Source organism: Erpetoichthys calabaricus, chromosome 3 (genome assembly GCF_900747795.2).
Source record: "Erpetoichthys calabaricus chromosome 3, fErpCal1.3, whole genome shotgun sequence".
Taxonomy (NCBI): Eukaryota; Metazoa; Chordata; class Cladistia; order Polypteriformes; family Polypteridae; genus Erpetoichthys; species Erpetoichthys calabaricus.
Genome location: NC_041396.2, coordinates 147701478 through 147726218, shown reverse-complemented (window position 1 = coordinate 147726218; position 24741 = coordinate 147701478). Strand labels below are relative to the sequence as shown.

General features: G+C 35.9%; 1 protein-coding gene across 1 annotated transcript in view; it reads right to left on the bottom strand.

Annotated features, from left to right (window-relative positions):
• Positions 1 to 306: 306 nt before the first annotated feature.
• apoba (apolipoprotein Ba) overlaps positions 307 to 24741 on the bottom strand; it is a 35380-nt gene continuing 10945 nt past the window's right edge. Inside the window, exons 14-30 of the mRNA XM_028791345.2 lie at positions 23312 to 23549; positions 22204 to 22371; positions 21901 to 22101; positions 20359 to 20526; positions 19932 to 20137; positions 18601 to 18783; positions 18085 to 18206; positions 17718 to 17931; positions 17232 to 17404; positions 16290 to 16465; positions 14382 to 14503; positions 13924 to 14297; positions 5348 to 12979; positions 4353 to 4464; positions 4107 to 4136; positions 3800 to 3986; positions 307 to 2200 (exon numbers count right to left, since the gene is read on the bottom strand). Coding sequence (XP_028647178.1) covers positions 557 to 2200; positions 3800 to 3986; positions 4107 to 4136; positions 4353 to 4464; positions 5348 to 12979; positions 13924 to 14297; positions 14382 to 14503; positions 16290 to 16465; positions 17232 to 17404; positions 17718 to 17931; positions 18085 to 18206; positions 18601 to 18783; positions 19932 to 20137; positions 20359 to 20526; positions 21901 to 22101; positions 22204 to 22371; positions 23312 to 23549 — 11950 coding nt within the window. The 3' untranslated portion in view covers positions 307 to 556. The remainder of the gene's footprint in view (positions 2201 to 3799; positions 3987 to 4106; positions 4137 to 4352; positions 4465 to 5347; positions 12980 to 13923; positions 14298 to 14381; positions 14504 to 16289; positions 16466 to 17231; positions 17405 to 17717; positions 17932 to 18084; positions 18207 to 18600; positions 18784 to 19931; positions 20138 to 20358; positions 20527 to 21900; positions 22102 to 22203; positions 22372 to 23311; positions 23550 to 24741) is intronic.

Genomic DNA, 24741 nt, shown 5'->3' with positions numbered 1-24741 from the left:
CCATGTCTTCCTTGTGTTCATGTAGGTTTCCTCCAAGATCTTAGAGATGCTGCTGGGTTAATTAATGTTTGCAAATTTTAATGTCTTTCCTTTATACAGTAATCTGCTCTGTTTTCTGCTTAGATCCTGTTTTTTCACAGCACTGACCATAAAGGTGTTTTTGTCTATTTTAAAGAAAGGAGTAAATTACAATAAATATGGCACAAATAAATCTGTTAATTTTCTAAATATATTTGATATCAGTCCCATATGTTTTGCTTTGATAATTTAGTTACTATTAAAAAAGGCACATAGATGAACCAAAAGTTTAATAAAGAATTTTATTTTATTTAAACATTCAGTACATTTAAAATAAACCTAGTGATTTACTTATCATTTAAAAAAGGGGGGAAAAAACAACTTTTTCGTTTTACCTTGTACCTGCTGCTGAATGTTAAGAACTTTAAATACAGCATGAAATACTGCTTACAATTTTAAAATAAATGTCCATTATGTATAAAACAGCCATCAGCACTTGTTGTTTGCCTTCCAAATTACACAGATATTTTTCACGGACTCATCGATCTTTACTTTTGGGTAGACTGTCAAAGGATTCCCAAAGAAAAGGAAGTGGGATATCAATCCTAATGTCTTCTTCATGCACTTTAATGTATGGCTTCATATCATTTTTGAGGTCTTCAAGATGATTGAGAAGGACCTGGTACACATATGTGTACTTTTCAATTATAAGGTCAATGATGTTTTGGATTTCGGAGGTAATGCGATCCAAAGAGAGACTATCATATGCTTCTTGTAGTTGCTGCTTTGCTTGATTGCTATAATAATATGAATATCGTTTGAATAAATTCATATACTGGCTGATATTCTTTTGAACAGTATCAGACAAATCAGTAATCAGCTGCTTTCCTTGGTGTCCTGTGTCTAAGAGGTCTTTGGCATAGTTGAAGTACTCGTTGCCATGTTCAAGGATGAACCTCTTTATCTGGTCAATGAAATTTGTGGTGTATTGTGCAACCTGCTCAATATACTTTGGTCCTTCCTCCTTCACATATTCCAAAGACTTCTGTAATGAATTGATGATCTTTTCTTCAATTTCGTAATACTTGACTGTCCAACCAACCATGTTGGCATCAAGATATTCTTCTCTCAGTGACTTCAGATAAAAACTGGCTTTCTCAAGATTCTCTAAAATGTACACGAGTCCTGTCTTGGAAAAGTTGTAGAAGTCGGTAAAGTACAGTTTCATGTTTTCTAGGACCTCTATAATTTGCTCCGCTGTTGGCGAGTTGATGGCATCATTGTACATTCCCTGAAATTGGTCTTGGATGTCTTGAAGAGATTTCGATCTCATGTACTGAATCATTTCCTCAATTTTCTGAGTACAGGACTGCACACAGTCTTTTAGCTTTTGAAACTGTTTTTCAAGATTGACATTTCTGAGCTTTCTTGCTTGTTCAATCACATAATCCTGGACTTGTCTGAGAAACTGTTTAATGCTGTCTGTCAAAACTTTACCTCGTATGATTATGTCTGTACCAGGAATTTCAAATTCCACACCTTCAATATATTTCACAAGCGCTTCAAAATGCCTCTCGAGGGAAATTTGCCGCAGCATCTGGTCAATCATATAAGGGGCTTTGTTGAAAAGTTCTTGCCCAGTGTATTTCTCATTGAAACCAGGAATCTGGAATTTTGTCACCTTCAGGAATTTTATAGCAGCATCAATCAACTCCCTTATCTTGATCTGGTATAGTCTGACCATTTCACTGGTGGAATCATAAAATCGGAGTCTCAGGTCTTGCAGATCAATTTGATTCATATTGTAAACTGCTCTTTTGTAGAGTTTATTTGTCTCGTCTTTCATTTGGATGTAGTTTGAAGTGGCTGATTTCATGGTCTTCTGAAGCTCGTCATTTATAACATCAAGTGAAGACATGACCTTATTATGGAGAGAACCGATGGCACCCTGCATGCTGTCCTTCACCTTAGCAGATGCATGATTAATATCTAGTCCAAGTTGCTGACGGTGGTATTTGTTGACACAGTTATACACTGAAGAAGTCATTCGAGGTATTCTTTCTTTGAGTCCTGTGAGCACATCATTTGCAGCATCAGCATTCCAAGTTACATGCATTTTCAAGTCTTCTGGGGTCTGAAGAGTCATTTCACCATCCAGCATTACCACATCTGCATTAGAGGACTGTGCAAAAATACACAAAAATACAATGTGAGTTAATAACAAAGAAAATATCGTACCCTGAAAGTGCAAACACAGTGTGTAGATGATGGTGATATTCTCATGTTACATGTTACATTTCATGCACTTTAAAGTGTTAAGAAGGATTATAGACAATATTTCAAAGATATTTAAAATGGTATGCTTAAACTGTAATGCACAATTTAGCTGACTGAATAAAAGAGGAAGTGTTAGTAGAAAGTTGAGTTGCACAGTATGCCAGTAGTGAAAAAGTAACTAAAAACCCAATGTTTAAATTGGTATGGTACAGGCATTTTATTAATGTTCCTTAATGGAATTAAACAGTACTCTACAAGCACCTCAAACTCAAATATATATTAGTGTAAATGGACAACCCAACCCGTCTCACAACCCACTTTTCAATGTAATTTAACTTAATATTTATATAAACACACTGGAAACTCCAGAGGGGATGCTCATTGCTCATAATGATTTGTGGGGGTGTGTGATTGTGTGTTCGAGCAGGGAGGTGCATGTGTTTGTGGGCTGGAAGAAAGAAGAAGCTGCTGGTAGTTATCCATTATTTACTTCATATTAATACCAAAGTCAAAATTTTAGTACTGATCCAACACTAGTAGAGGCAGCATGCAGAAGTTTAAACTAGCAATAATGAAACTTGCCACTGCAAAAATGCAGCCTAGCAAGGTGAAAAGGGCAGAATATTAAATGGTAAAATAGTAATTTTCTGGACTTTCCACATGCGTAAAAGTGAAGCTCTTGAACCATTGGTTACCTTTGTTCATGCACGCATTGTGAACATGTACTAAGATGGTCTGTCAAAATGATTTTGGACAGAGGAGGTCTAGGATTTCACTTTGGCCCTGACAAGCTGTAAAAAGTCAGTTTCAAGCATGAAGAAGAAGAATCAGGAAGAAGGAGAAGAAGGGAGAACCATAAAAGTAAGACTCAGAAATATCACCTCAGGAGACTAAATCCCAAACACATTTGGTATGTTGGCCAGCATTACCTATGACAACTCCTAAAATATTCCAGCTTGTATTTATTGATTTGCTACAACCATTTACCTTTTTATTTTCTTTCACTTTTTAGTGCAGTAAGAATGTTTAAGAATGTTAAAAACTATCAATTGCTTGTTCCCCTTGCTAGCATTTAATATTTGCTGTGTTCTACCTCCTGGGGTGTAAATAAATAAGGAGAAGACATCCTCTAATAGGGAAAGAGAAATATAGTATCAGCCATGTGTCGGTGCAAAGCAAATCCATTTAGACCAAGGTTGCAAGTATATTGCGGCTATGGGCTGTGTCTCCTTCCAGGCCAGTTGGGATTGAGAACATAGCAAACCCCAGAAACTTTCCATGATAAAACACAATGATAGATAGATAGATAGATAGATAGATAGATAGATAGATAGATAGATAGATAGATAGATAGATAGATAGATAGATAGATAGATAGATAGATAGATAGATAGATAGATAGATAGATAATGTATTGATTAATCTGATTGATGATTCACAATATCACCAAAATATTAAAAATATGCCTTTATTTCCGAATTCAAAATTCAATTTAAAAACTCACAGGATAACGGCCATATACTCTTCCATGGATAGTTTCAGGTACTCTCTTCTCCAGAAGCAAACCCAGGAATCCAGAAGATGGGGAAGAAACTGAGGCTGTAATGATATCACTCCTGCCTTCATACCTGACACTGACATCAGTAAATGTTGGGCTTTTGATGTCAATACTCATTGTGTGTTGGGTCCCACTAAAAATGGAAAAAGTATTTTAGCAAAGAAAGTGAATAAGTACTGGCAAGATTGATCTATGAACTAATTTATATCACAAATACAAATTCAGAATATGTGTTATGTAAACAGTATTGTACCTTGAATTTGGATTTGCTTGTCGTTTCATTCTGAAAAAAAGTGAAAGATAATAAGTCACATACTGTACCAATTAAGTTATTGTGCTATACATCGTGCCATATTTATTTTAGAATGTATTAATCTTAAATGCTGTTTGGTATTGTTCTGTATGAAGAGTAATATATAAAGCAGATTGCAAGCACATTTCATTTTTTTAACTATTTTGTCTGCAAATCAAGCACAAAGCAAATTAAACAGAACCTCACCGATTCGGAATGGCATACTGATGTTTTCCATCAATGCTGAAGTCACTGTGGGCGAAGGTGCATTTTCCAATTAGGTTTAAAATCTCATTTTCATAACTGGCAGTTGTGGATGCTGTCATAAATAATAATTTTACTATATTAAAAAGTGTCAATAATGCACAAAATTTACAATAACACATAATGAACATATAATTATAAAACATATAAAGGAAAAACATCCAAGATAACTAAATACATCAATAAATTACCTACAATATTAACAGTCAAATGGTAATCTTCATATTTTATGTTCTTAATTGATTGTTTACAATGGTCAACACGCAAGCCTTATTCAATGCAGTAATAACAATGGCCCACTTATCACTGGGACTCTGAGCATAAGGGGTTTCTTTCCAGGAGGAAGATGGCCTGCAGAAAGTGCTAAGGGACAAGCCAATCTTGGTAATATTATATTTCTGTTATTTGTTGTATACTTTTTCTTGTATAGGCTCCTACCTTGCATGAGATGTGCAGATTGAAATGAATGGAGTATGCTATCTTAAGATTTAAAATGTTGATTGACACTTCCTGGTTAGACAGCTAACCCTACATATTTGTATTGGACTAAACAGGATAAGAAAAGCAATTGTTTTCTACTAATAACATTTTTTATAATATGAAAAAATCTAGCATGGTAATAGCATCATATGAAAATTTAAAAATTGATATTTGGTCATTAGAATACTATGTTTCTGGGGTTATAATATGTTTACTAAATTGCTAATATGAATAATGAATGAGCATATTGTCAGATTAATGGACACTGAACATCCAAATAATTCTTGCAAAAAATATAAAGATCAATATAAAGTTCAACATAACGTCTAAAGTAATTAAGTACAAAATGAATTACTTTGTAGGATGAATACTTTCATCATGAACAATTCCACTGCAATTAATGCTGAGATTGGCCATATTTCCAACACCCTGTACTTATGATTGAATAATCTTCTTACCTTCAAGGTCATATTCCAGGAACATTAGTGTTGAATTGCATGTAGATTTGATTGAAGACTCCATGACTGAAGTTTTATTTGCTAGGCTTGCAGTCCAGGACATGTTATAAATGGGTGAGGCAACTTCAACACTGGCAAAAAGCGTTCCGAATACAGGAATGGCAAGTCCAGCAGGTAAAGCAATTGAAATTTCTGGAATATCAATTTTCTGCTCAGGGATTGTGATTGTGGGCAGATCAAAGTTGGCAATTTGATTCACTGCATTATCTAGCTGAATTGTACGACTGCCAATACTGAATGATTTTGGAAGAGTGAATGAAGAGATTCCAACAGCAAAGTCAGGGACCTTCACTGACAGTTGAGGTAACTTGGTTTCTAAATCTTGAAGGTACCGTGTGGCAATGTCAACTTTAGGAAATTTAATTTTTGGCATATATGGCAGAATCACATCAAAAGACAGTGTGCTTATCTTCTTAGGAAGTTTCATCTTCTTGAAATCAATGGTATATTGTGGCATCTGCAGAGTTGTGAAGGGAACTTTAAAAGATGGTATCTCTATAACTGATGGCACTGACACTTTGTCTGGGATTTTAAAATTTTCAGTGGGAATGTCAATCTCTCTTATCTTCTGAGGCAGTTTTTTAATCCATTTTGGAACTTGAAGAGTCACCTCAGGAATATTAAGTGTAATACCATCAGGCAAAACACTGATTGGTAGGGGGAAGAAATAACCATCATTATTCTTTGTGTATATGAGAGATGTGGAAGCATTCAGGTATTGCAGCTTCTCTTCACTGGTTGTAAGGTCAAATTTCAAGATGCTCCACAAGCTCTTATGATAAACTGGGAATATAATTGTTCCAAGGAATGATGCATGGCCTTGAACAGACCCACTTGCATCAACATGTATCTCTTTTTTATCATTTGACAGACTCACATCATGTGTCAGAATATTGAATACCATTTGTTCCTTGCCATTCCAACTAATCTTCTGAAGATCTGGGTTGACATTCAATATTACAGACTGGAAGAAATTTGATTCTTGGAAATAGCTGTTAGGTTGGGAAATATCAATTTGCACATGAGCTGCTAGGCTGGAAGGAATCAGTTCAAATGTTGCCCTGGCGAAATGTTGTCCCTTGGTGTTGAACCTGCTACATGTGGCCTCATTATTGGAAGAGTAGTTCAACAATGCATATATGCGGCGTAGTGATGCCTCAAGGGCCACATTTTCATTTAATTCAAAGTTTAGAATTCTTTTCTTATTGGAATCAGCTTTCAGTTTTCCTTCAGTCTTCATGGTTGACCGTAGACCATTTGAATTCAAGTAGGTGTTTGCCTCATTATTGAAGTTTCCAGATATTTTGTTCATCTTTGTGTAGGTTCCATCAATTTTACCTTTGGTTGAAGATTCCAGAGAGATGTATGAAGTGAGCCCTTCTAGTGCAAGATTGTGTTCAATTATTCCTTCACCTTTGGTATCGATTTGAGGTACATTGAAATTATATTTAACATTAATCTTTGAAGCTACATTAGGTTTAGACTTGCTGTTTCCATTAAGATCCTGGTTGAATTCGATATTGAGCATAGGTAGCTTAACTTGAACATTGGTGGTTACTGTGGCCTCCATGCTTTTCTTTGTAAGGCTAACCGTACTGTCATGCGTACCAGCAATATTGTTGTGGGTTGCAGATAAGGCAGTGGCCAGTTTAAGACCCCTTTTCCTTGTTAGGCCTGTTGTGCCCTCAAGTTTGAAGTTCAGGATATCAAAAGCAGAAGATGAAGAAAACCCTAAACGACCAATGATGTCAGACTGATTATAAAGTCCTGCATTGGCATTTACAGTTATCACTGTTGATTTTAATGCAAAATCATAAGTAAGGTTTCCCATGGCTGGTATTGTAATAGAATTTTGTAAGCGGGGAAGTTTGAATTTAGGAGGTGCTAATTTACGTAGCGTTGCCGGTACATGAAGAATCGGAAGTTCCAAAGAGGGAAGGACAAGGGTATACGATGGCATGGAGAATCCAATCATTGGCACTGTCAGGCTAGGAGTCTTTACTTCCTTGGGTATGATAAAACTAAAAGCCGGCAACTCAGCAGTAAATTGAGAAACTTCAATATTCAGTACTGGCACTGTATATCCTGGAATTTTGAAGATTCTGGGAAGCCTGTTGGCAGATGTATCTATTTTAAATCTGTCATACTGCTCTTTGGCTTGGTTGTATGAATCTGTCATAAATTTGACTGCTTTGTCTCTGCCAACTTCAAACTTATAGTTGAAAGCTTTGATCTCATCATTTATCATTTTATAGAGTGGTTCCAAGTTAACTGGGATTGAATGCACATCCTTATTCTTTTCATACTGAACCTTAAATATTAAGTCAAAAGACTGCTTTGGAGACAACAGATAATCCTTTAAACCCATGTCCTGCCACAAGGAGACATCATGAACTGCTGGAATAGTGACAGAAATATATGGAACTGTAATATCAGGAATGCTGATAGGAACATTTAAAAATTCAAGGTTTCCTTCACCATTCATTGCCAAAAAGACCCCAACATTGTTTTCATTGTTGCTGATAGTAACATTGTGAAAATATCTGTACTGGTTAAAACGAGCTCCAGCTATCCAAATAAACTGCTGAACTCCTGAGTTTAGGGTGAGCTCATAGTTGTTCTGAAGGTCAATTTTGCCAGTAAGCTTCAATGGAAAACTGATTTTTGTATTTGCATTGTTGTTGAAAGTTAGGGAAATTTCAAATGGCTGTGCCAGGAAATTGAACGAATTGATGATTTTTCCTGTCGCTCTTCCATTTAGCTCAGTATTGTGATTTGCTTTCACTTCTAGCCTCAGGTCTGATGCCAGTGCTTTTGCACTCACCTCCAAAACACCACTCTTAATCTGAGGTGCTTCTACTTCTGTTCTAAAATCAAAGTTTGCATGACTCAGAATGACTGATTCAGCGGAAAGAGCATTCTTCATCTTCAGGTATTTGCTGTTGGTCTGACTAGTGAATGAAAGCTTGGCTTGCTGAATATTAATGTTAAAGTCAAAGTCACTATTGTGTGTAAAATCATCTGAGAAGTCCTGAACTGACCATTTTCCACTTCCAGTATTAACAGTTTTCAAAGAAATAATTCCAGATTCCAAACGAATAAGGGTGTTTTGCTGCAGAGAGGTCTGGCTAGATAGATCTGCTTCAGGGAGGTTTAAATTATGTGAGTAGCGGGACTGTGTTTCAAATTCAATTCCACTCTGCATTTTGAGACGAGATTTGCTGTTTGCTTCAGCAGTGTAGGCTTTAGTAGTTGCTTTTGCTGTTGTTTCACTTGTGCCCTCCACGGATGCGCCCAGAAAACTTAAAGCACCATTGTGATCAAATGAGAAGGCTTTGTGGTTGACCTTAATGGTGTCCGTTAGCTGGAGGCTCTTCATTTTAGGAGCAGAAAGGCGAGCATTAGCATCCAAAGTGAAAGCTAAGTAATTAAACGTAGATGTGGCTTGAGAGGTAACTGAGGCAACAAACTCAGGATTTCTGAGATTTGTTGTGGAATTCCAGACTTGTGCACTTGTTGTAAGGGAGTACACAGGAGATTTAATTTTGAATTCACCATATAGTTTGCCAAAAACAGGAACACTTACGTCATGGGGTATACTAGGTAAATGGAATTCAGGAATCTGAAGCTCCGAAAAGCTAAAGCCATTCAGGTCCAATTTTGGAATTGTTAACTCAGGAAAACTTATTTCAGAAAGCCTTATCTCTGGAAACGTTAATTCAGGCATATCAGATAAATAGGCTAGCTTAAGGTCTTTGAAATAAGCTTCGGGTTCAGGTAAATTAAGACGAAAATTGCTGATGCGCTCCAGGATTTTAATAATTTCCCTTTTAATCTCATTCAGATCAATAGTGTATGAGGAGACTTCGTAAGTGTCCAAAACTGTAAACGGAGGAATTGTAAATTTCATTGGAATTTGGATATCTCCTAGCTTTAGTAGGTTGAATTTCACAGATGGTACACGTAGATTTGTAAATGGTAGAATAAATTCAGGTGTCAGGAATTCTGCTCTCTTCAGGGCATTGAGACTAATTTCAAATGCAGGAATTCTAATCGAGCCAATCTGCATTTCTGGAAAAGTGAAACCCTCTTCAATAGCTTTCTTGATATTGCTTAAAAGATTCTGTGCATTGTATTGCTCTGCTAGGTCCTTGAAGGTTTTCTGAGCCACATCCCACTGATCTGCAAGGTAGTTTACCATCCTGTTGTATAGTTCACTTGCCCGTTGTAAATAATACTTAAGCTCTTTCTGAATGTCCATTGTACTTATTCTGTGCCGAAGATCTTCCAAGTACTCCTGTGTTCTTTTTTTAATTTCTGAAAAAGCTGTTGAATCCAAGAGATCCCTCAACCAGTTAATTATTTCTGCAATTCTAGTATCTGATATTTGTTCCAATTGGGAATAAGCTGCTGCTTGGACATTCTTCACAAACTGCCTTGAAGCTTCAATCTTCTGCGGTATCTCCAAAGTTTTGATCTGTTCATTCATGTACCTTGTTGCGTCACTAATTTTTTTATTTGTGTCATCAACAAACTTGTTATAGTCAAATGCTCTAATACTCTTTAGAAGGACATCAATATATGAATTAAGCTGGTCAATAAACTGTTTGTAGTCTCTCTCTTTTAGCCATTTAATAGTGTTCTCCAAGTATTGCATTATTGCATCAATAGTGGATTTAATATTAATGCGTTTTAGGGAGTTCACTGCTGACTGCACAGTTTCCTTTATTTTGTACTGTTCAGCAAGAAGCACGGCTTTGTCCATAAGGGTTTTCAATTTTTGCTCCACTTCATATTTAACAAGGAGCTGCTGAATTTTCACAAAGGCACTGTTGATTTTTTCAGTAATTTCATAATCCTCTATTGCATTTAAAAGCATGTCTTTGACAGCATCCAACATTTTCTTTACTTCTTCCATATCAAAAGAAATTTTTAAACCATCAATAGCTTTCTCGATGTTCATTGACTTGATCAGTGATTTAAGGTCATCCAGTGTTTTCTGGGCATCAAAGTTTTGAATTAGGCGTTTCAAATTTTCTAGCAACTGGTAAAACTCTGCTTTTATCTGATATTTAGCATCTAGGTTTTGAAGCCAGGCAGCACTGCTACTTTTCAGTTTTTCCAGGTCATACTTTTGAATGATATCTTGAATAGCATTTATACTGTTTAGGGTTGTTTTAGTGATCTCATATTGCTGGTCATATGCCTTCAGTTGTTTCAACATTTCTTTGCTGACATTTTCAAAATATGGAATCAGATCTTTATAGCCTTCTTTTAGCTTCACTTTAAGGCTTTCTAAAAACTTTTGAAGCTTAGTTAGAGCATCTTTATACACATTCTTGATATTTTCCAGATTTTTCTCAAGGTCTTCAACAGTGACAGCATATTCTTTAGTGAAGGCCATCAACTGCTCTTTAGCTTCCTGAACCTTTCTTTCCAAATCGATGCTATTGACATAGTCATTCAGCTGTTGTGGAAGCTTATCCATATTGTTTCTGTACTTTTTCAATACTTCATTGATATTCAGACTTTTCAGGTATTTCTGCAGAGATTCAAGAGCTGTGACAAGGGTTGCTTTTATTTGATCAAATAATGCAGGAAGACTTTCTAGAAATGGAAGCTCAAATGTGTGCATGTCCTTGTTTTTATCATATTTCAGGAAACCGGAGATGACAAATTCTTGAGGCTGGCCACTTAGATCACGGGCAAATCTATTAGATTCTGTGAACTTGTTGAGAATGTCAGTTGAAATTTGACCACTAAGTTCCACACCTGCCTTTTCTGGATTATTATAAGCTGTAATATCTTGACTGTAGATGTGATTGTTTAACTGTGTTTTCATCTTCCAAAGGCCTGTCTGCTCTGATGGAGTAAACAGTCCAGTCAATTTATTTTCAAGCAGTGTGTTTGCTGACAAACGATTTTCAAGCTTATGTGTTGTTGATCCCCTGTAGTCATGTGAATAGGTGAAAGCCAAAGGTTCAGCCTTCATTAGGAATTTACTGTATAAATTTCCATTGTGATCGCCGTATAGATATAGGCTTCCATCACCATTAGTGATAGCATCAACAGAAATAGTGAATGGCAGGAAAAGTGTACGTATAACATTTTCAAAACGGAGAGCTTTAGATGTTAGTCGAGTGTCACTGTTGAATTTGCCTGAAAGTCCAGCAACCTCAAGCTTGGCAACATTGGAGAGTTGCGCTCCTTGGACTCTGCCAGTGGTACTAGCTTCCCAAAGACCAGTGAGTTCAGCATAAGTGATTTTGTATGTATGCTTCACCTCTTGATCTTTCCCATAAGCTCCTTTCATATTTCCAGTAAGACTCAGCTTGTAAGGCTCAAGTTTAAATTGACCATCATTGTTTAGGTCAGCCCCAAGCAGCTTTAGATCATTGTTCACAGTCAGTGAAACTACGAAAGGCTTGATATTAAAATTAACATCATGTTTATAGGCATTAGCAGGGCCAAACAAGTTGTCTGTTTTTGATCTGAAAGCAATTGTCCACAGTGCAATGTTGAGGGTATGTGTATGTTCAATCTTCATTTTGTTATATGATCCCATCATGCTGTTTGAAAATGCCAATCCTTCCTTATTCACTTTCATGTTCACTAGGTTCCTGCTGCTTACATCCATAATGTTAATCTTATGTACAGTGTTCATGGATATTTCTGTTGACAACATCTTTCCATCAACTGAAAGTTCTATTGTGTTACCAGAGGAGCTACCTTTTGAAAATAAGCTGAGTGTTGCACCAGAAGCATCAATTCTTGAATTAAACTGCTCCTCAAATGTCACAATTCCACACTGAATGTTAGTTGTTGCACTAGTAACCAAGCCATTTTGATTAAGCGCAGCAGTAGCCTTATGAGCACCTCTGCCTGAATCAACATTGAAACGTCCGTCTGCATTCATCTCTATGCCATTTTCATTAACTGCACCAGTTGTAAGAAGATACCAACGATTTCCATAATATTCTGCTTGAGTTTCAGCTCTTAGTGTTGCTGCTTGATAAGACAAAGCTATATCAATTTTGTTGTTGCCAGATATACGATAATAATTTCCTCTTGAATCTGATTTTAAGAGCAGCTGGCCATTTTGGAAGTTTATTTCACCAACGTGTTGCAGAGCACCATTGGAAATGTCTGTTGCAGATTTTATTGAAAATTGTCCATTTATATTATTTATAGCTAACCTATTACTTCCCAACAACAGAGAAGAATCAAGGTTTGTGGTTGTTTCTCCTCTAACGTCAAGGGTGTTTTTATCAAATGTATACCGAGAGTTGCACATGACTTTGCCATATAATTCTCCAACCATCAGTTTGCCATCTGTTATCTCTTCATACACAAAAATATTTTCCTTTATGGTCAATTTGCCATTTGAGGACCCTGATGTTCTCACACCCAGAATGCTTGATGCTTCAAAATTAAAGTTGTTTGTTCCACTGTACTCTGGGACTGATGTAGAAAATTCGATGTAACTAAAGGATGCATCAAGTAGCCCATGATGTAGCGATCCATTTATAGAGTAGGTAGCAGAATCTGTGGTGAACTGGACTAATCCAGCACCTATGGAAAAAACACACAAGTACATAATTAATAATTAAATCATATAATAAATGTGATTAAATTGCTCATTTTACAACCAACTGTGCCATAGATGTGGGGTTTTTTTCTAGGTAATTTCAAAATCATTATGTTATTCTTATTGTTAGTATTTCTAGGAAATTCATAAATATTTGTATCCTTCACCATTGCTTTAAATGCTTACATTTCTTTTGCTGTTTTCTTTCTAATTAACCTTCTGTAGGGTGCATTTCTGTAATTGCATCCAAATGCTGATCATTACCAATGAGCAGTGCAGACATGGCTGAAAGTAACATTGAATACTAAAAAGGAGAGATGACTTCCATGTCATTTTCACATGTCTGCTCATTAAGAAACATTTCTTATAAATTACCAGACAAGTGAATATGGCACAGATATTTGCTCCCCTGCAGCATTCATTGTTGTCAGTGTTGGTCAGTAACAGTCAGTTAGGGGAGCAAACACTGCAGATCTGAATGAATTAAATGAAAATGGCAAAGAGTAAGAGAATAAAGAAGGGTAGCTCATTAAACAATCAAAAGTAAAAATGATGAATTGATAGTGAAATTGATTATGAACAGCCCCCAGGACTGAACTTGAAAACCACTGGTCTATAGAAACAACCTGCAAAGTTATACACTTTCAGACATCTTTTACCATTTTTAAGAACTACAATCCTTAAGAATTACTGGTACAATCTAAATTACTTCATGCTTATGTTAAATCCAAAACACATTTTATTTAATATTAAGAATAAATAAGGTCATCTAGAAGATTTTTTTCTTTTCCACTTTGTTGCTGAGTGTAACTGAGGCCCAATGGTACCATACAATTTTTACATATGTGCAATTTAGATCATTTTTAAACCTTATATTCTGCAGATAGATATGTTTCTTTCACAAACATGAAAAAAATAGCATTTTTACCTTTAATGTTGTAGGAAAGAAGATCAACCACAGATTTAGCTTTCACTTCATAATTAGCAAATAAGTATGGGCTTTCTAATGTTTGATTTCCCCCAGTTATGGAAGCACTCCAGTTGTAAACATTGCTGGTTACTGCAGTGGAAAACTCAGCAACACCAAGAAGAGGAACGCTGACTTCATATGTTTCTGGAATACTGAAGGCTGGAATCTTTCTTGTTGTTGCAGGTATACGAATTCCTAGGTTTGGAATGACTACAGGAGGTGTAGAGAAGGAATCCGGTATGTTCAACTCTTCTGAGGTTTTACCTCCAAAAGGCAAAGGGATCTTAAATGTTAACTTGTCTTTATTGAACTGGTATCTTGATAAACTGTTACTAGAAAAGAAAGGAAAAAAGTGTTTATTATTTGAAGTTTTTTTTTCTTAATGTACAGTACAAATAATTTTTTTAGGTTCTTACGTCTTTAGATATAGTTGCTCTGGGAGTTCAGGCAAAGTCAAGTCTTGAGTACTGCGCCTGCTTCGAAGCTTTTCAACGTAAGGATATTCTTTTGCAATTCTATCCAGCCAGATGTTACTTGCCTGGTCAATTGAAAACAAAAACATTAAGTCACACTTATGGAAACAAAAAGGAAGTGTATTAAACAGAAACATCTACGAAAAGAGTTGGTTGAATGTGAAATTAACTTTTAAGTCATAAAGCTTAAGTAACAAAACATAAAAATGTCCAAAAGAGGCATAAAAACGTTTAAAGTTTTAGTAAGTAAGTGTGTCTTTTCTTGTCTGACACATTTTGCATGCTATTATCTTGTAAACAAAACAGCTTTGCAAGAAAATCTATATGGCTTTAAACAACCAGTGAAAGAACTTATTAACCTTAACCATCGCTTTAGGCAAACAATTTTTAAGAGAATATTACATTACAATTGTTAAAACATTGACTCTGTTTCAGCCCATCTGCCACAACTAAAACTGAACCATATTCAAGCTTGAGTGGTGAAGAAGATCCTTGAAGACTAAACCATCCATCCATCCATCCATTTTCCAACCCGCTGAATCCAAACACAGGGTCACGGGGGTATGCTGGAGCCAATCCCAGCCAACACAGGGCACAAGGCAGGAAACAATCCCGGGCAGGGTGCCAACCCACCGCAGGACACACACAAACACACCCAGCACACACTAGGGCCAATGTAGAATCGCCAATCCACCTAACCAGCATGTCTTTGGACTGTGGGAGGAAACCGGAGCGCCCAGAGGAAACCCACGCAGACACGGGGAGAACATGCAAACTCCACGCAGGGAGGACCCGGGAAGCAAACTCAGGTCCCCAGGTCTCCCAACTGCGAGGCAGCAGCGCTACCCACTGCGCCACCGTGCCGCCAAGACTAAACCAGAAAATCCTTATTTGGAAGTAATTAGATTATGACAATATTTTATTTAAAACGGAAGAATAAAATGGAAGAAAGTCAAAGTAAAAGTGAATAAAAATATCAGTCTGTGCTGAAATACCGTTAAAATTTCTATGATGTAGAACAGATGTAGGAACAGATGGCAATAGGTATGGTAAAGCACTATACGCAAGGAGACAAAAAAAGGAAAGAACAACAAAGTGAAAGAGCACTTTACTTAATAAAAAGAATAAATTGTAATATCCAATTGTGTAACCGGAAATGGCGTAATAGTATAACGGTAGATTGAGATTCTTAATCTATTCTACTATTGCTGAATGAAGAAATAAAAATGAAATTATTTTACATTTTTTATCATATGTATTGTATTTATATTACCTGCTGTAAGTGATTAAATAAATAAATTATGAGAAATTTTGATTGTATCATCACCATTCATTCATTTTCTAAACCCTCTTATCCAGAGTGGGGTTGTGGGGAAGGAGGAGTCTATCCCAGCAAGCATTGGGCACAAGGCAGGAACAATCCTTGGGCATCAGTCCATCACAGGGTGGTTACCATCACCAGTCCACCTAACTTGCATGTGTTTGGACTGTGGGCTGAAACTATTATCATCATCTAGGTCTGAAATTTCTTTGCTAAGTAAAGGAGATACTAATCAAATGACCTTATTGAATAGGTTGAGGGTTTTGCAAGAAGCACACATGGATACCCAGATCCTAAAATCATCTCACTGGGAGATATGGACAAAAAGCTGTGAAGTGGTGTGAACTTTAACACCTGGGCTATGGTCACCTGCTGCTCTCCAAACCTTTACAAATTGGGAGAGTTCGGTAAAATATTTGGGTGACAGAGGTTCCACTCTGTAATTCTCTAAACACATCTAAATTTCTATGTCAATTAATTATATCCTTATACTACAAAGTCTTTATTAGGAAAAACTTTTTGTTTCTCACCTCAATAGATTTGGAGACAATATGGCGAAGTTTCATGTCCGTTTTGGCCACCTTCTGGTCCAGAATGTCATCAGCATATTTCTGCAGTGTACTTTGATAGTTATCAAAATTTGGGAGGAGTTCTTTTAGGTTAGATTTTATATCAGATTTTGTTTCAACTTCAACCTTATCTTTATCTGTACAAATTATAAAAGCAAAAGTATGAGAATGGATCAATGAATGAATGCATTCACTTTCCTAATATTTTAATTAAAATAAAATGTTATATAAAAAAGTTCTGTGCATTATTTAATATTCATAAATAATGGCTAGATTGAAAAAGTTAACTGGCTGATTGGCCTGCAATCCAAAAATAAAGTTTATTGTACATTTCCAAATGCATTAGATAGGAGTGTTCCACTTATGTACTGTAAAAGTATTTGTGTTGTGTTTTATAGCATAGTTATGAACTGTGTATGTACTTACACAGAAAGTATAGTTTTTTAATAATAAGAATGATTTGCTAGTATTGTTGTGTCAGAATTAGATAAAAGTATGGATAGGTATATTCCAAATGTAGGGATTCACAGTCAACCAAGGTGGAGATATATTTATCAGTAAAGGATGGTGCTCAAGCACATCTGCTGTATGTATTTACACTCATTATGGCATTCTCAACACTTATTTAAATATATTTGCACATACGCTGTGAACATCATCAAACCAAAAACACTAAGTCAATTCAAATGTTTGTCTGATACTTTCAAGAGCAATGTTAAGACATTCACAGATTTCGATTGCAATATGTGAGAATCAACCAAACAAACATCAAGTTCAACATTTTACACTGTCCTTCAAAACATGCAAAATATTTAAAAATGCTGAGAATATCTATTACATTTTTGATTTTATTATAGCTAAAATTCGTACAAGTGATTAGTCAAAGAAACAACAGAAGCCTACCATATTTGAAGACAACACTCTGTAAAGTAGAAGAATGTGGAAAATTGGAGGATGCCTCGAGCTGTACAGTTAATGCATCTGAAAACTGAATGGTGGCACTGCTCTTAATATCAACTTTCAGGCGAGGCATGGTGAGCTGGGCTGAAAGCATTCCTTCTTTTTTCCCATTATATCTAAAACATAAAACATTGAAAATGGTTTCTAATCTTTTTGATTTAGAACATTTCAGCATATAGACTCTTTAAAGCTGGCGTAAGTAAGTATGAATCATATCAAGTTTTTGCAAAGGTAACACATTATTCAAAAATTAAAATGCTGAAACATTCATTGTTTATTTATATAGATATTATTAAACACAATATATGGATAAAATATTATTTTGTAGTCCTCACAATAAAAAACTAATGTTAGAAAAAAAATAATATGTCAAAAAATGGATCCTTAAGAAAAAGGTTTGGCTAAGGAACACCTTTTAATATAATTTACCTGGCACGGCCAACAAGGCTGAGTTCAGTTTTTTTTTTGTTTGAAAGGCCAAGGTTAAGTACAAAGGTTCTTTTCCCCTTCATCATTCCTTCTTCACTAACCCCTAGATTCACTCCAACTTCAACATCACAATCTGGGATCTGAAGGTCACCGGTCACTGTCATCTTATTTCTGTTGAATTTCAGGGTAGCTGCAAGTTCTGAATCTGGTGTTCCTTTGCAAAGAATAAGGCAAAATATTAATTTTCAATGAACCCTATTTCTTCACCACTGCAGAATTGATTATTACAAACATATTTCGAGACAATCATAAAATGTATGTTGTATGCTATATAACACAATTTAGTTAAATAACAGCAAGAACATACCCTCTGCTTTAAGAATAAATCTCACAGTATCCACTTTGTCACGATCTTCCTTCAGCAATTCATAACCAAGAGTAGCAGAATATTCTGAAACCTCATTTGTAGGACGGATCTCTAATGCAAACCTAAAAAGAGCATTAATCCAATGTAATACTTTGTATTTTACAATTACCAGGACTTTTACATTATTGTAAATAAATTTCTACAAAGCACAAACTAATTACTTGTTTTACTTAATTCAATAGTGCAATTTGTAAGAATAGAAAAACTGTACTGATCTATGTCAGTTTTCTTCTCCATCACAGAGTGTATGTAAATAAAGATGTACAATTGCATATGGGAGCAGTTTAGCACCATTATCCAATTCATAAGCATTGCATTGATCTTTAGGTGAAAGTAGCACATACACGGGGAAACCCAACTCATATTCTATTTAGGAAATAATGTTGTCATTTGGGATATGAATCACATTGAAATAAAATCAATAATTTACCATAGTACATGAACACAATGACATACCTAGTTTCACCTGTTAGTGGAAAGTAAGGTGCTTCATTTGTAGTGCTGGCATTGGAGTAAAGTACAGAACTGCAGAATTGTAGACCATATAACACAGGGTAGCATGACTGTTTATCCACCCTCCCTTCCACAATTGGTGGAACTGTTTCAGTTTGACTTGAGGACACAGAGAGTAACCGGTTGCTGTAATTTAAGAAAGAAAAAATATGAAATGTATTTCTTCTGGAAAATACAATGTATTAAAGACTTTCATACTGAGCTATAGTTGCATAATCTCTAACAACCTCTGTCAAAAGTATGTTGAAACTACATTAAGAAGTTTTCTCTGATATTTCCCCTGAAAATCAGGAACTGTATCTTAGTCGTTGCTTATTCCTGCAGCAGCTTCTTAAACATCCTTCCATGATTATGGATATATTATGAAGTCACTATGTAGACACCCTTCAAGTAAAGTGTTACTGAAATCTGTCACATTATATTAATGTTCTCTATTCATGGTTAAGTAATCTGTAAAAAAGCCACCACTTCAAATATACAGTATCAGTGCATGCTAATTCAATCAAGATAAAATTCATATCGAATTGGAACATTGTGAATAGAAATTGAATCAAATTGGGACATCAGTGCTCATACCCAGCCCTATTCCTGAACACACAAAATTAAAAATGAATTCATCAGACAGAAGTAAACTCAGAGACAATCAAGAATACCAGCTCCATGCTGATTGCTGACATGCTGAATTTTTTACAGTACCTGTGATTTCGTCAGCTTGTAAGTGTTTAAAGATGCTTTGAGTGGGACCATCACTGTGAAATTTGTACATAGAAACCCGAGAACACATTGTGTGTTTGATTTCCATAAAGGAAATGTGTCTAACATGGTGAAATATAAAATGGTAAAAGGCACAGTCTCAACAATGTGGTAGAGTAGGGTATAACATAGTATTTCTGGAGAGTCACGCTTCATATGCCATGCTTAGGGTTTTCTCAATTTAAATAGCTTACAAGACATTATATTTACAGCATGGTCCTTTGGTTTACTGTTACATAGTAATTATTAGAATGAACTACAGTACACACCTTTACAGTCCTTTAAATATGAAACTGGAATTTTGCCAAGTAATGTAGCCCATGTCAATAGCTATTATTCAAACTATTTAACTGTTCATCTAATTGTGAAAGAACCCAATTTATAAGACAAAGCTAAACATTCAGGAGCAAACAGAAGCTTGGTAAAATCTAGCACCCGAATAAATGTGCATTGAATTTGTCCCTTCTTAAAACTTACAATAGAAACTTTTTAATATAAATTCCAATTCCAGAAGAATTTACCTGATTGCAATGAGTTGCATTGGTTTCTGAGGTGTTGGAATGCTAAGCTGGACCTGGGTTCCTTTAAAGGACACCTTTGCAGTGAGGTCACTCTCATGGTGAAGATTGGAGTGCATTTCAATTGCTGATTTGCCATATTCTGGGATGTGAATTCCCATGCGTGTTATGAATTCCACAGTTGCAGACGGCCTGAATGTCACCTGACCCTTTAAAGAGAAACACATTTGTATAATTTGTAAATTACACATTTTCAAACTAGGAAAACTCTTTTTTTCTTTCATGAGAATAATCCTCACAGGTAAGACATATCAGATATGAATACTTTATGTTAGCTAATTATTTATTATTATTATTATTATTGTAAATGATATCCTTTATCAATAAATTACTTTGAATTCTCAGAAGACTGTTTAGATAAGATACTTACCATTTTTGGATCAATTTTCAAACCAGCTCTTGCTCCAGGTGTGAAAACTCCAGACAAAGAGAATTTCAATGGAAAACCAGCACCAGATGGAAGTGAAAACTCATTATCCATAAACAGGTAGTGAATGAAAAGGTCGGCTTCTGATCCAGATGTGACAGCCTTCATGATCTTGAAAAAGTAAAAAGTAACAGCTTAACATGGTGAGGTATTTATTAGTTCAAGTTAATCAAGAACCCCAATTACTGCATAAAAATGTTCCATCCTTGTTTGTTAAAGGTCCTGCTTTGGAGATTTGCAGCTATTCCCTCGTTTCTGAGATAAGTGTTTTAATCAATCTAAAAATAATAATATTGTAATGTATTATCAATTGCATTTGTATATGTATTAGTGTATCTTCACATAATGTTAAAGTATGCTCGTAAAGTAGAACATTTTGGGGAAAACAGCACATTACACACACTGAGGACCAATTCAAAATGACTTAGACCTAACACAAAATTTGCAATGATTTTCACCTAATATATGCCACTTTGGGATGTAGGAGAAAAATAGATGAACTCATACAGAGACTGATTGAGGATTCAAACTTGATCCCACTATGGTCTACTTTTAGTTTTATAACATGACATTATTTTTCTGGTTTTATTTTAATAGCTGCATTAATAAATCTCTAAGATAGCCAATGAGAAGAAAATCACGGTTTTCATTCTCTAATATGTGTCCATTCAGTTCCTAACACTCTAAACTAGTGTTTCCCATCCTTTTTCCTGGGGTGGCACAGTTTTTATAACCAAAAAAGGCATACTACTATTCTACTAACCTCAGATACAATATACCTCATACAAATGGTCAGCTGTCCAAAGGGGTGGGACTACCAGAGAAGCCAGTAAAAAAGCAGCTCCGAGATTGGCGTTCGCAGACACAGCACCAAGTGAGCACCTTGCTGGCATCACCCTTTGTCCGCCACTCACTGCCTCAGAAGCAACTCATTCACCCACTATCCACTGGCTCTGTGAGACTTACTGGCAATCACACAACCTAGGCAGATGGACTGTAGGAGCCAGGAGACACATCCAAAGCTCTCTAAGTGCTGTTTTTGCAACATAGCGACCACAGAGCTGCTTTTACATCGACTTCTCCAGGTATTTTTGTCTTCCTGAGACAGGTCCTGGCCACCTGCACAACTTTTCTCTCTCAGGTTCAGACCCAGGTGCAGTACACTATTATTTCCACAGTACACCTGGGTAGCTTTCATGATGCAGCACTATAAAACACTGTCTAAACCCACATTTTCACTTGTGTGGAATATATACATCAATATAATATAATTTACAGTGTAGATGCATATTATAATAAAGAGTGACAAGTTAAATGATTTATATGCAGTAGTAATTAGCTAAGTTTGTCTATATACTATAACACCATGAACAAAATCATTCTGACTTACAGTAAGTCATGTCTCCTAAATAACTGCAATAATTTTTTTTGTAAAAACTCAGTAAACTTTACATTGTTTTCTTTTTTTAAGAATTCTCAACCTACTTGATCTGGAACACCCTTAAGTTCTTGGCCAAGACTCATGATTGTCTCCATCACTGTTTTAAAATCATTGAGCTTCATGTATCCAAGCTCGGCTCCTAGAATTCTGAGGTAGGCGGTAGTCTCAGGTACATTTTGGGATTTCAGGTCTTCCATAAGTTTTTGAGCATTGTTGGTGATCTCTGTGATGATGTCCTTGGGAATCTGTTGTATTTTAAACAAAATAATATTAGTCACCTAACTTATAGTGTATAATGATGACCATTTCACTTGTGGGCAATAAGTAAATAAAAAGGCTTTTGATACCTCTCTTTTCATCCTGCCCTCACTGGATGTGCCAAACCATCTATTTACCACTTCAGGCAGGTTCTTTTCTGCCAAGTAAAGTGCCTTCATTACAGTGTCGGGGAAGAAGCCTTTCTCTCCAAAGAGGGACTCGAGAGTGGGTTCAAAGTCTTTGCCATTAATGCCAAACTACAAATAAAGCATAACAAAAACACCTAAATCAGAAATTAGCACTTTTATGAGACATAAATAGATTTGTTCAATCTAAACAGAATACATAACATAATATTATTTTTGAAAGGACCTACACTAATATTTTGCTTTTTTTTAATTTTTTTTTTCGAGGTGGGAGCCTCTGTGGGGTTCCTTTGTACCCTTTGAACCTCCATGTGTTTGTTTCCTCAAAGTCTCCCAATCCTAACTTTCTTTCTGTGCAGTGCCTGAGTATGAATTCAAGAGATAAATATAAGATGTGTTATTATCTCTTAGTTTTGCTTGCCTGTGTTCTGGTCAGCCTGTCTCTTCTATTTTTACAGTACATGACAACATTAAAGTTCATTCTTTATTATAACACTGTTTCCTGACTTATCAATAATAATATCTTTATTGTGATTCAATCAACCCTAAAGCAGGTTCTAGGACTTCTAGGAGCTGCCTTTAAAATATACAGTATGTTGTCTCCTTCTACCAGACATGGTAAACACTGATTGGCTTAGCTTTGTGTCAGCCTGTGTATTTACTATATATGCCTGCAGCTTTCATATCCAGTTTGTCAGCTGCCCAGATTTAGTGGAGTGCAGTGCAGAGTCTCCAACAGAGTGTTTGAGTTTGTAAGGTAGGGACAGAGCTTTGTGACATCCAGGAGGTACCGTTTATTACTGTTGTGAAGCTCATTAAAATATGGGAACTGAGAATATTCAGAAGTAGAATGAATGTGATGTGTAGTTATATGGCAGCATGAGTAAAAAGGGAATTAGATGGTGGGTGGATGTGCTTCAGATACTAATATGTTGATATCTGTTTCATTTATTTGTATAAGGAACTGTGTCTTCAGTATTTGCTTAATCTATTTCTGATTAATATAGTGTTAAAATGTATCATTGGTAAGAAAAATTAATTTAGTTTATACCTCAAAAATATCAAAGGTCTTTTCAAATAATGTCAGTGTGGTCTCCAGCATAGCTTCTCTTGGCATGTACCCGCTTGGATCAAAAATCAGATTTCCTTGTATGCTTCCCTCCATATAATCCTCAATATAAGGAATGGACAGCTTCTTAGCAGAATGATAGTTGCCTGAGAACTTTCTGAAGTCCATGGCATCTGGCACCTGGACTCCTTTAAGGCTCTCTTCCACTTTGGTCTTCATCCTAGAAAAGGTGATATACTAAAGTTAAAGCTGTTCCATAATTGTATTAACTGCTTGAATTTTGAAACACATGATTAATTTTTTAGTGTCATGATGATTCAGTAGTCAGCATCGCTACCTTACTGTTCCAGGAATCTGGATTTAATACTTGGGTAACCATAGTTACTTTCCATATCTCAAACACATGCATGTAAAGTTAACTGGTGAAACTGTTGACCTGGAATGAATGATTATGGATGTGTCCAAGGTGTGGCCTACAAATGGGCTAATGTCTCATCCAAAATTAATTTCTGCCTTGCACCAATTGCAATAGGCTCTGGTTCACCCTGACCCTATAATGGAAAAATTACTTATCGGAAAAGGGTGATTAGCTGAATCATCCATCCACTACCTGAAATATTTTTTTCTGGTGGAGGGTCATGTTGATGCAAAGCCCATGGAACAGGTCAGGAAACTAGAGAGTCCATTATAGGACACACTCATGTACACCAACAAAGGCAGTTGAAATAAATCTTATAATACGGCTTTAAAGCATGTGAGGAAACCTATGCAAAAATGGGCAGAAACGGAAGAATTCATCTGTCCATCCATCCATTATCTAACCCGCTATATCCTAACTACAGGGTCACGGGGGTCTGCTGGAGCCAATCCCAGCCAACACAGGGCGCCCCGGGCAGGGCGCCAGCCCACCGCACAGAAGAATCCTATTTTCTTAATTTCTTTTCAAACTAAAGGGCAATATACCTTGTAGAGTCTCAACAAAAAAATGTATGACTTATGTTATAACTTGGCAAAATTAAAACAATGTAAAAAAAAAAAACTATTGAGTTGCAATTGTGACTGGCACTGCATTTTTAGAAAAGAACAAAATGAAAGGGTGGAATAATGCAGGTTAAAGCTACTAAATTTAATATCTGTTTATGCCTGAGTGTTTTCCCTATTTTAAATGTGCTCATTAGTCAATGCTATCAAAAATATTTTCCTACAGGAGGCTTAATAAACTTGTATATAATTAATCAACTCTTGCAGTTCTGACTGCCAGTTGTCATCATTAACGAAATCATCTATACGTAAAGCCATTTTACATTACATTTCAATGCTGAATCACTTCAGAAGTGCAGATTGAGATCAAGGAAATACTTAATGTAGAATTACCATGTGATAAATAAGGGAAAAAAAGTAAACACCTAATT